The sequence below is a fragment of the Canis lupus genome, chromosome 2, assembly GCF_011100685.1.
Source record: "Canis lupus familiaris isolate Mischka breed German Shepherd chromosome 2, alternate assembly UU_Cfam_GSD_1.0, whole genome shotgun sequence".
NCBI lineage: Eukaryota > Metazoa > Chordata > Mammalia > Carnivora > Canidae > Canis > Canis lupus.
In genome coordinates this window covers 15964747-15977072 of record NC_049223.1, presented here as the reverse complement: position 1 = coordinate 15977072, position 12326 = coordinate 15964747, and the positions used below count along the sequence as shown (strand labels likewise).

At 37.3% G+C, this 12326-nt stretch overlaps 1 protein-coding gene across 5 annotated transcripts in view; it reads right to left on the bottom strand.

Annotated features, from left to right (window-relative positions):
• MPP7 (membrane palmitoylated protein 7) overlaps window positions 1-12326 on the bottom strand; it is a 681753-nt gene that overhangs the window by 101860 nt on the left and 567567 nt on the right. For all 5 annotated transcript variants that reach the window (XM_038529943.1, XM_038529945.1, XM_038529946.1 and 2 more), the window contains 2 exons: window positions 8261-8338; window positions 5544-5624 (listed from right to left, as the gene is read on the bottom strand). In XM_038529943.1, the coding sequence (XP_038385871.1) occupies window positions 5544-5624; window positions 8261-8338 (159 nt within the window). The remainder of the gene's footprint in view (window positions 1-5543; window positions 5625-8260; window positions 8339-12326) is intronic.

Genomic DNA, 12326 nt, shown 5'->3' with positions numbered 1-12326 from the left:
CTTAGAGATTTTAAGACTGGGTGTAATCTTTAACTCTTTGATAGCCCTCAGGTGACACAAGTGTTACAAAATTTCAAGTCATTTCCTAACTGTTGGGAATCAAGAGTGACAAACTGTGGATGCCTAGGTGGCTCAGCAGTTGAGAATCTACCTTCAGCTCAGGGGATGATTCTGGACTCCTGGGATCGAGTCCCACATTGGGCTCCTGCATGGAGCCTGTTTCTCCCTCTGCCTATGTCTCTGCCTCTCTCTTTCTGTGTCTCTCATGAATAAATAAAGAAATATTTAAAAAACAAAAAAGAGTGACAAACTGTACAGGGAGAATGTTGACATATATTCCAGTAGTGATCAATTAGCAAAACTTAGAAAGAATATTAAACAGGGCTTGCAAGGGCATAGGGTTTGGAAAGGACCTTCTCATGCACATCTGTGGGCACTGTATACTGAGAAGATGTCTAGATTATTGCAAAGGACAAGTTGGCAATCACTATCAAAATTTTAGATGTATAGTATTTTAACTCACAATTTACTGACCAATAAAATTCTGAAATATACGAGAGATGTCCATTATAGTGCTATTTACATAGCAAAAAAAAAAAAAAAAAAAAAAGGCAGAGATGCCCACCTCAAAGAGATTAGTTATGTTGCTTCAAAGAGAAGTCCACAAAATACCAAAATGTTAAAGGTCCACAAAACAAGAAGTATTGCATTCTAATTATAATGGAAAAAATGTAGCGGTGCCTGGGTGACTAAGTTGGTTAAGTGTCTGAATCTTGATTTCAGCTCAGGTCATAATCTCAGAGTTGTGGGATTGAGACCTGAGCCGGGCTCCATGCTTAGCAGGAAGTCTGCATGAGATTGTCTCTCCCCCTATCCTTCTGTCCCTCCCACCAAATAAATAAATAAATCTTAAAAAAAAAAAAAAAAGAAAAATGTGTAGGTAATATTTCTGTATGCAAAAAGGAAAAGTAATGCAGCAAATGAACAGTAATTATCCCTAAAAGGTATATGGACACATGCTTCACAGAACAGAAAGTGATTAAACATATGAAATGGTGCTCATCTTCACAAAACATAACAATGAAGAAAGGAACTTCTACTTTCTCCATGGTTTGAATTAAAAATACAATTATGCATTATCAAAATATTTTCCTAATTACTTTTAAAACTTTTTATCAAGTCCCTTTGTAAAAAGTAAAATGAAAGTCAGACTAATTGTCACAACCTTATGAAAGACAAATGTAAACTGTTTATTTAAGTAAATTATTCCTTCTAACCACATTCACACATTTTTTTTTTTTTTTTACTTTTCCTGTGTGTCTATCTGTCCATCTGTTCCTGAAGTTGGGAATGTTTCTTCTCTATCTCATGATTATGCTTCAATTTTTATACTCAATTTTTACTTCAATTTTTAATACTTCAATTTTTAAACCTTTTACTTGGAATTCACTGTGTACTACATACAATATGCAATATTATATATATTATTTTCTCCCAATAATTAACCACTTGGGCCAATACCATGTATTGAAGCTGCATCCAGTTCTACCCATCCATACTTCCATCCATCCCTCACATCCTTCATGGAGGCCATAATCATGTTTCACCTGAATTACCTCCACTGGTTCCAGTTGGCCTTCCTCCATTCAGCATCCCACTCCTCCTGCCCTACCACCACTCCTCCACTCCAAGAATCCGTGTACTAGAACAACGGCGTCACTTGCCTATTTAAATCCTTTCAGTGGCTTTCCACTGCTCTTAGGATGAAATCCAAACTTTGCAATATGTTCACAATAAGAGCGGCCATATAATTTATCATCTAAAAAAAGGAAACAACTGAAATGGAAAGGAGGCTATTAATAATCATGCTGGGACTACAGGCACAAACCAGACTGTTCCTGGGCAAACCAGGATGTATATAGCCCCTGTACTCAATCAAAGTAGTCCCTGTATAGCTCTGAACTCTGCCCCTTCCTCTCCTCAAGCTACTGTTCAACCACACTGAACTCATTTACATCCTCAAACTTGACAAGTTATTTTCTTTATGGGACTTCGTATACTATTCACCTTATTTAAAACATCTGTTTTAATGGGCACCTGGGTGGCTCAGTTGATTAAACATCTGACTCTTGATTTTGGCTTAGGTTTTGATCTCAAGGTCATTAGATCTAGCCCTGAGTAGGGCTCACTGCTCAGTGGGATTCTGCTTGAGAACTTCTCTCTCCTGCCCCTCCTCCACAGCCCCCTAGTCTCTCTCTTTCTTAAATAAATCTTTTTTAAGAAATCTATTTTCACATCCTATCCCAACTCACCTTTCCTCTTCCTCCTTTTGGTTACCTCAAATTCAACCTCCAGGGCTCAACTTACTTGCCACTTCCTCTGGAACATTTTCTCCAACCCTCCCCACACTCCTTCTTTCCCAAAGTTAGATCTGGGAGCTAGATCCTCTCTGATGACCACAGTGTTTTAAGGTTTTCTCTATTCATTTGAGAGAGAGACAGACAGACAGAGAGAGAGAGAGAGAGAGCGTAAACTACAGGAAGGGCAGAGGAGAGGGAAAGAGAGAATCCCAAGGAGCCTGCATGACCTGAGCTGAAACCAAGAGTCGGACGCTGGACTGGCTGAGCCACCTACGTACCCCTCCACAGTATTTCTATGTGTTCTTTTACTCAGTATTTCTCCTGTTAGCTTCCTTAACCTTCACGTATCTTCTGCAAGTTGCATCTGTAGGGTCTGGCACAGAGTAGGCATTGGACATTTGAGAATGAATGAATGAGGATCTGACTCCAGGAACATTTACAAATAACCAGAGAAAGTTCTAAAATTTTTCAAAAAGGAGTTGGTAGATCTGTGGGATAGATGTATTGACCTCCTCCTAGGGGCTGTGCATTTAGTTGTATACAACTATGTGTGTTTATAAAAATCATTACTTTTGAGGTAGACCTCAGGTTTCTTTTCACTACTGTGAACGATTTTAAGTGAAAGATCCATCTTTAACAAGTAAATAATTACTTCCCTTATGCACTGCAAATTAAAAACAATATTCAAATTAACACCCTGGAGTTACGTTTTTCATATTTAAATTGTCTGCTCAATTTACAATTCATGTATACCTGTTATAGTCTATTGTACCTTGTTCTGCTTTAAAAAAAAAAAAAAGAAAATATTTTACTTTACTAAATGACTTCTCAATTACCTAAAAAAAAGTGAAATTCGGGTAGCCCAGGTGGCTCAGCGGTTTAGCGCCACCTTCGGCTCAGGGCGTGATCCTGGAGACTGGGGATCCGGTCCCACATCTGGCTCCCTGCATGGAGCCTGCTTCTCCCTCTGCCTGTGTTTCTGCCTCTCTCTCTCCCTGTGTCCCTAATGAATAAATAAATAAAATCTTTTTTTAAAAAAAGTGAAATTCAAATTGATGGTGTTAATTATTTCAAGGAAAGCAATGTTAAATATTAGGTTATAAAGGTAAGAAAGATATCCCCCCAAGGCTAGCTAACTAGAAATTGCCACTGCCAACTGAGACATCATGTGTCTACAATCTTACCCACTTCCTACACATCACTTACTGAAAATACATCTTTCATGCTGACTTCTCACACATTCTATCACATGGCTATACAAACATAAAACATTTTAAAAGCATTAATCTAAAATATGTTCATAGTTTATAAGGTTGTATCCAACGGTGAGTACAATCTAAAATCATACTTCCCTCTTGAGCAAAATACCAGTTTCCATCCAGTATAACCTCTTATTTATTGGCTGTTCTATTCCAAACACTCTTGAATAGAATACCAAATCATGTTGTTTTGTCCGAAACACTCGTCTTCAATTTCTAATACTCAAAACAAGATCGTACTCTCAAAAAGGAGTTTAACAAGCTTCTCCCAGCTAACCTCACCATTCTCTGGTTCATATTCACTTCTCATGTGCACTCAGAACAAATGAAGACATTTTCAGAACTTTCTCTACCTATGAATCTCTTACTCTGAGCTCTTAACCTTTCTATATACTTTAATTTCAAGCAACTATTCTGCTTTAATCTGATCTTTATTCTTTAGAACTAAAATTCAACCAATCTCCTCTGTACCAGTGCAAATCAATTACTCTATACTACTAATGATAGTACACTTAACAGCACTTATTTTAATTCTAAGGATTAGGAGTTAAAGTTAGGGCATGTTTTCACTTCATCTTTTATTTAATACTATCTTTCTCTTTTCACTAGCAATTGAAGACTACTTAGAGTTCCAAAGGAAATTTTTCAAGGAAGGTAGAAATCAAGTTTTTGCATCTAGGCAGAAATATTCATTTGACAGCCTACATATGCTTAATAGAAATGATCATAAGATAATTGATCATTTTGGGGCACTTGGGTGGCTCAGTAAGTCAAGCATCCAACTTTTGGTTTCAGCACAGGTCATGATCTCAGGGTCATGAGACGGAGCCCAGCATCAAACTCCACACTCAGCAGGAGTCTGTTTGAGATTCTCCCTCTCCCTCTGCCCCTCCTCCTGACTCATACTCTCTCAAATAAATCTTTAAAAAGGAAAAATAACTGATCGTTTCAATTACATAATCCATATGTAATTTTGACTCATGGAACAATCTTTCAAGTGTAATGGCAGCAATAGCAAGTCCAAAACGTACAGATGATAGGATTTAGTGCATTAGTGACCTCAGAATTAACAGGAACATTTTGAAATGACCTCTGTTGACCAAGCACCTTTGGGGGAAAGGTAAGTGATACATACCTGGAAGAAAAATGGCAGGGAAGGAGTGAAATAGGTGAAGGAGATTAAGAGATACAATCTTCCAGTCACAAAATAAGTAAAAGGCAGAAATGTCATATACCACAGAGGGAATAGAGTCAATGATAGTGTAACAACTTTGTAGGGTGACATACAGTACCTGGACTAATTGCGGTGATCATTTTTTAATGTGTATACATATCAGAGGTCACTATGTTGTACACCTGAAACTAATACAATATTGTTATGTCAACTAGTCTTCAATAAAAAAAATGGCAAGGAGACTTGAAATCTGCCTACTGATACTAATATTCTATACTGGAAAACTGCTCTGCTCTGTAAAGGGTAGTATTTATTAAAATATGAATTAGTGGAGGGAGAGGAGATGGGGCAGATAACAGGGGAGGGCAAAGTGAAAAACTGAAATGATCCTATACAAAAATAGGTACAGTTGTCCAATATATTGGAATACCGTTCACTAGCCATGTAAAATGACCTAAACAAAATCACTGATAGATTCTGCATTCTATACTCTTACCTTCATTTAAAGGAAACTGACCTTGAAGTGACATTATATTCACTACCTGAAATCCTGAGCTACCCGATTAAAGTATTTTATAGTTAGTCACATTATTATCAAAAGCTCAACTTTCTTCCTTAATGGGATTTGGGTTATTAAAATACTGTGCACGATTTGAAAATACATTCACTTGAAAATTGACGCTCGAAATAAAATTCATCTGAAGCCTCAGAAAGTGGCCCTCCTGGAAGATATTTATTACACGTCCTCACCTTCACATTGGGTTTTGACAGGAGTTTCAACAGCTCTCTGATCTCACTGTTTAATGGCTTGTTCTGAAGCTCTTCAGCCAGCTGTAAGGGAGATCACATTGACACAGAGAACATTTAGTAAGGGCGCTGTGTTGCTCCATATGTGACAACCGAGAATCTATCTTGCCACTTTCCAGTGATTAAGGAGAGGTCGGTATGAAAGAAAACAGACCATCAATGACGGCTCCTTTTTTCAGGCCCTTGGTAGGCCAGATCCCAGGCCAGGATCGTGGCTGAGTAGAACTCCAAAAATCATATCATCCAGATCACCTTCTGATTTATTGCAATGAGGGTAAATCCCAGCACTTCATCTTAAGGAATGGTCTTTTGCATGCAAACAAAGGACCACTTGTCAAAAGGATTGGATCCGGTTTTGACACTATTTTTTAAAAAGAGAGAAAGAAAGAAAATGGAAAAAAAAAAAGAAAGGTTCTGAATGAGGTGGTGAAATCCACAGGGTTCCCAAAAACCCACAATAGCTTGCTGTTTAGAGCTGGAGGAAAAAGAACTAGAATGTCTTTAATAGAGCAAATGATCTGAAACTTTTATGTTTACCTACAGGATAAGAAATCCATTCAATATAAACCAGGTTAATCACAAAATGACTTAAAATAGGTTGACAAGTACTCTGGGAACAAACACGCCGACCATATTCTACTATCATGATAAAGCATTCCCATTTGCTGGTTCTAGCTAAAGAATAGTTGGAACTTTGAACCTGCTTCATGTTCTTCAAGAGATTTTCCTATCAAGACTCTTCCATTTTAGGATATAGTAAGGATATAATTTCCTAAGAAGAAAAAGCAAGACCAAACAGAAAGAGAAATTATACTGTGAAATATGTAGAAGAGAATTCAAAATATGTACAATATATTTTCATTAAAAAAACCCACCTTAAAACACTGCTTGAAATTTCTCTGGTCCTATTGTTTCTACCAAACTAAAAACAACTGCTCTTATCTCTAGACAAGGACTTTCCTCTAAAAGAAGGGCATAAAGTAAATTATACACTAAAATAAAATGTCATAAATTGATATATTCGTTACATTTCAAAAAGTGACTTAACTTTTCGAACGTAAAATTTTTGTTTTTCAAGGTAAAGCAATTGTGATAATTGTTAACCTACAGAAAGTCACAGGCTCTTTGCATTCTTTAGTCACTTTATAACAATACTTTTAAAAATTTAAATATATTGTTCTGATGAATTAGAAAATGCTATATTTTACCATATTATAATAACAGCCTCTAATTTTTTTAAAAAGCAATATTATCATAATATGATTGGGCCTCAGGGGAGCCCTGAGTGGCTCAGTGGTTTGGTGCCTGCTTCAGCCCAGGGCATGATCCTGGAGTCCTGGGATTGAGTCCCACAGCAGGCTCCCTCCATGGAGCCTGCTTCTCTCTCTTCCTGTGTCTCTGCCTCCCTCTCTCTCTCTCTCTCTCTCTCTCTCTGTGTCTCTCATGAATAAATAAGCTCTTCTTTAAAAAAAAATATGATTGGGCCTCAATCACACTGGATAGTTAATAAATACTTCTCCAAACTCTCAATAGTTAAAGTTTTTTAAGTGATTTCTTGAGACTTTCTCAAGTGGCAACTGCAGCTTACTAGAATTCTATCTGTAACTTTACTCACCTTCACTTTAAAAATTTTGGTTCTATAATGCAGAGGAATAAGCTTCCTCATAAACACATAAACTGAAATATCTCTATAATTTGTAATCTCTGTGGATAGAACTGGAAAGGAGTTTGAGAGACTAAACAAATAGCAAATCACTTAGAGATTTATTACATATGCCTTATTATCTAAATTAAAATAGAAAGCATATATAAGAAAATCAACTTCTGAAGATGATCAGTTGTTTTTTAGTTTTTTTAAATTATATGGCCCAATATTTAAACTGAACTATGGCTTTTTTTTTTTTATCATAACCAAGGAAAAAATTTAAAAAGCAACAGATAAGCTCTAGGAGATCACAAAAACCAGCCTTCACATGAGACCTATTTCTCATCTGGCTTAGTGTCCTTTATAGTTTATCCAGGTGTGCTTTCAATTCATCCGAGTTTGTAAGTGAACAGCAAGGTAATTCCCTCCCTCAGATTGAAAATAAAATTACAGCTACAGGAAATTAACTACTCCATCAATGCCAACTGCTTCTAAAATTTATTTTTTGGTTATGAAGGTAATTTGGAAAGGACTAATATCCATAAATCATTATGATGCTTTATACTCCATTTTAAAAACAATCCTGTCTTTTTATGTATTTCATCAGGCCTCATTCCGACACTAGCGTATCTGTCATTTTTTAGCACTGTCAGCAACAGACCTATCTCATTTGTCTTTATTTCTCCAAAGCATTCCTCCTGCCTGTGACTTTCTCAGAACACTAGTAGCTGACAGTTTCTCTCTGCCCAGAGAGTTCTAGCCTCAGACTTCTGCTACTGTAGCTACCCAGGTAGAACAGAGGGCATCTCCACGCACATTTTTTGAGCGGGAGAGTGAATGCAAATCAGCACAGTATCCGCATAAGGTCCTTGGTGACAGGACTTTTGGAAACATCTGCAGCTTCTTCTCGTTTTCACTCCTAGGATCTCACACTTGTGTCTGTGCCAGGAAGAGCTCTGCTCAGGGCCGGGCCCAAGGGAGCCAGGTGGCAGGGAGCTCCAAAAGGCACACTTACATCATCGGCCAAGACTGCTGCACCGTGGAGAATGGGCACGGGGTTCTGCTTCTCATAGTAGTGGAGCTTTTCATGAATCTAGAAGAAAAACAAGAGTATACAAGTTCACCTGCTAGCTAACGGTGAGATAGTTGAAGGGTTTTCAGCACTGCAAACAGAAATGGATCCACTAAACCTCAAACAAAAATTAAACGTTTCTATAAATCTATAGATGACAAATACGTGGACCTAATTCTATGGTCCAGTGTTTCAATGTGATGTCAAATGGGGGCAAAAATCGTTATCAAATAGAGCCCACATAAAAACTAAACCTTTCTTTTTCCCTTGAATAATTATGATAGTTTTCTAAAATCTGTAACTTCTAAAACACTTTGCTTCAGTATCAGTTGTAGTTCATATCTCTGCTAAAAACATAAATTATGATTAAAGCCAAGTGATGAGGCAGCAGCCACTTGGGTTGGTACGTGATAACCACTAGAAGCAAGAGAGCTGGTGTGGTGTGTGCCTTCCCAAGCATGCTGTTCCTTCCCTTCGCTTAGTCTTTTTTCCTCCCAGATTCTCAACATTTCCCCCAAATTCAAACTTCTAAGAAACAAAGGGATTGCTCTTAGTTGAAGACATTTCTTAGAAGTATTGAGCTTGGATAACTTTCTGTCCTGTAAAACAAGGAAAATTACACTATCAAAGAATAATTGGGTCCTTTCATTCCCGACATTACCCAAGAAAAACAAAGGTGAGAATGTATTTTAGTGTGCTAGAAGACACACAGAGTTCCTTTAAAAATCTAGTATTGGGCAGCCCTGGTGGCACAGCAGTTTAGCACCACCTGTGGCCCAGGGCGTGATCCTGGAGACCGGGGATGGAGTCCCACATCCGGCTCCCTGCATGGAGCCTGCTTCTCCCTCTGCCTGTGTCTCTGCCTCATTCTTTCTCTCTCTCTCTCTGGGTCTTGTGAATAAATAAATAAATAAATTCTTTTTTAAAAATTCTAGTATTATGGGAATCCCTGGGTGGCTTAGCGGTTTAGTGCCCGCCTTCGGCCCAGGGTGTGATACTGGAAACCTGGGATCGAGTCCCATATCAGGCTCCCTGCATGGAGCCTGCTTCTTCCTCTGCCTGTGTCTCTGTCTCTCTCTCTCTCTCAATCTGTGTCTCTCATGAATAAATAAATAAAATCTTTAAAAAAATCTAGTATTATCATTAAGAAATGAAAGATGCTTTGACAAATGCAAAACTGTTGGCTTTTAAGTTTTATCTATTTCAGCTCTTACACAGGTGCCTTTAAAATATTATACTTGAAAACTTACTTGAGCCTCCTCTTCTTTACAGTTGAAGAAACTACCCCCCCACTATATATATAAAATAGTTGCACCTCATAATTTCCAGTTTTTAATAGGTATCAAGTAATATACTCATAGGTAACAAGTCATCTACTCTTTAATTAGACTCAAAGCTAACCAAACCCTCTTGTAAAAAATCTGGAAGATATATTTTACATTGATTAGCCAGATGCTATTGCTAAGGGGGGATTCCATTGCCTTTTTGGCAACCTGGCCCACAGTGCAGAGTATCAGGGCAGGAATTTTGATACTTAGGATATTACCAGAATGACCAGGGCCACATTTTTACTTAATATCTTGGAACCTTCACTCATTAAGCAGTAGGGTAATAAACAAAATTTTTTAAGAATACAAGCTATAAAAAGAGCAAGATTTGATGTGACAAAGTATTAAAAGTATAATTTAAAACAAAACCATCCAACCTAAAAGCTTAATTAATCTTGCTTGAGTCATTGCCAAAAATTAGACCACGTCAACAAATACTATCATAGAATATTGAGCTCAACCTCTCATATAACTCATCTAGCTTTCTTGCAACCAATTGTTTAAATGTCTGCTTCCCTGCGATGGTAAATATAGAGGCTCACTTTTTTTTTTTTTTTTAAAGGTACTACCATAGGTCTGTATTCCCTACTAATAATGATCAGGGGAAAAAAATAAAAAAGATCAGTACTGTCAGTAATATCATCTTCAGTGAGTTTAGTATTTTAATCCCTTAACTCTCACAAGAATATTAAGAGGCAGATGGCACCATCATTCGACTTTACAGATCAGCAGATACATAGGAGTTAAATAATAACTTGTGATGGTCCCACACATAGAAACAACCGAGCTGGGACTTAAACTCAGGCCACCTGGCTCAGTGTCAGAGCTCTTCATCACTCCACATGCCTGCCTCTCAGACTAACATCTCGTCTGTCTTCTTCACTGACCTCAATCACTGCTGGATGAACAGGATAGAGAGAGGCTCACGGATATGTGACAAATAATATTAGCTGTTTCCAATGACTACAGGATTAGGGATGGCTCCTCTTCACCCCTCCCTGTATTTTTTCTTTCCGACAATTCTTAATTTTTCCAGATTAATTTATATTGATACTATACCATAATTACAACTTAAAAATTATATGCCCCAAATAAATACATTCTTTCTCCACTTCATTTCCTTCCTCTGAGGGTCTTTTAAAAACAAAGAGCCCCTCTTTCCATATCATCATCTTTCCATCTTCACCCAAGTGAGTTGAGTGCATACCCCTACTCTTCCCACTCTGGGACTTTGTATTGTATCGGGAATTTTTAAATGCTCTCCCAGAATTTCCAAATGCTGGTAGCCCTATTTTGATATGTGTTTTACTTCAGGACATAATTTTAAATATTAAGTTGGTATGAAAGTAAAAATTACTGCAAGCAATTTTGGGCTATTCACAGTTTCCAAAATCACTGACTTTTATTGGTATTTATAATATCCAGGAAGAAAAGTTTTTTTAATGATTTTCAAATTCAAATACAATAAACAGGTAACACATATAAACTTCACCCCAGGGCTATCCAATAGAACTCCTTGGATGTTGAAAATGTTCTGTACCTTCTTGTCCAACACGGTTTGTCACTAGCTACATGTGCATACTGAACACTTGAACTGTGGCTAGTTTACTTGAGGAACTGAATTTTTTATTTTATTTTTATTAATTTAAAGGCCCACATGAGGCTAGTGGTTTTAATATTGAATAACATGGCAAGATTTTATGTTAAACGCTCTGTAACTCAACTTTGCACATCAGAAAAATTCACTCTGATATAGTTTGGCCAATTTCCCTAAGTGTCACATTTTGGAACCCAACAGACAAATACACAACCAAAGACACAGCATCTAATTATCTGTGCACTGCCAAATCTGCAAAATCTCACTTATTTTAACTAAACGCTTCCCTTTGCAGACTCAACTGTGTAATAAGTGTACTTCATTTTTCTCCCTTGAACAAGAGGAGAGCAAAGTGGTAGGAGTTGCAGAAAGAAAGAAGTGAAGACAACTGGAGAAGGGGAGACTCTGGTTAAATTAGTTTCATATGATAGCAAAATAGTTAATCATTAAAAGATACGCTTCTAAAATATGTAAAGTACACTATTAAGGAAAAAAGGACATTTCAAAAGAGACATTTATGTTCCAATTAATAGTGTATATGCACATGTCCATAAGTTTGTTTTCTACAATTACACGTATATCAGAAAAAATTAAAATAAAAATCATTTCTACATGTAATTTGTTTTTTTAGTTTTATTTTAAGATTTATTTTATTTGTTTAGAGAGAGAGAGACAGAGTTGCAGGAGGGAGGGGTAAAGGGAGAGGGAGAGAGAAACCACAAGCAGACTCTGAGCTGAGCACAGAGCCAGAGGCCAGCTCTATCTCATGATCCTGAGTTCATGACCAGAGCCAAAACCAAGAGCTGGCCTCTCAACTGACTGAGCCACCCAGGTCCATCTATCTCACTGATGGGTAAACGGAAGAACCCAATTATGGAATTAAATAAACCAAAGCTGTAAAAATCCCTTTTCTGCCTTCTATTATGAATATTAAAAAGCAATGAAAATAACTGCTCAATAGTTTTAGCCAAACCAGAATTGGTATTGTGCACACACACGCTCGCATGCACACATACACAAACACCCCCCATCTACCTCATTTATTTACAACATGGAGAGGAGAGAGTTCTGAGTTTTACTTTTT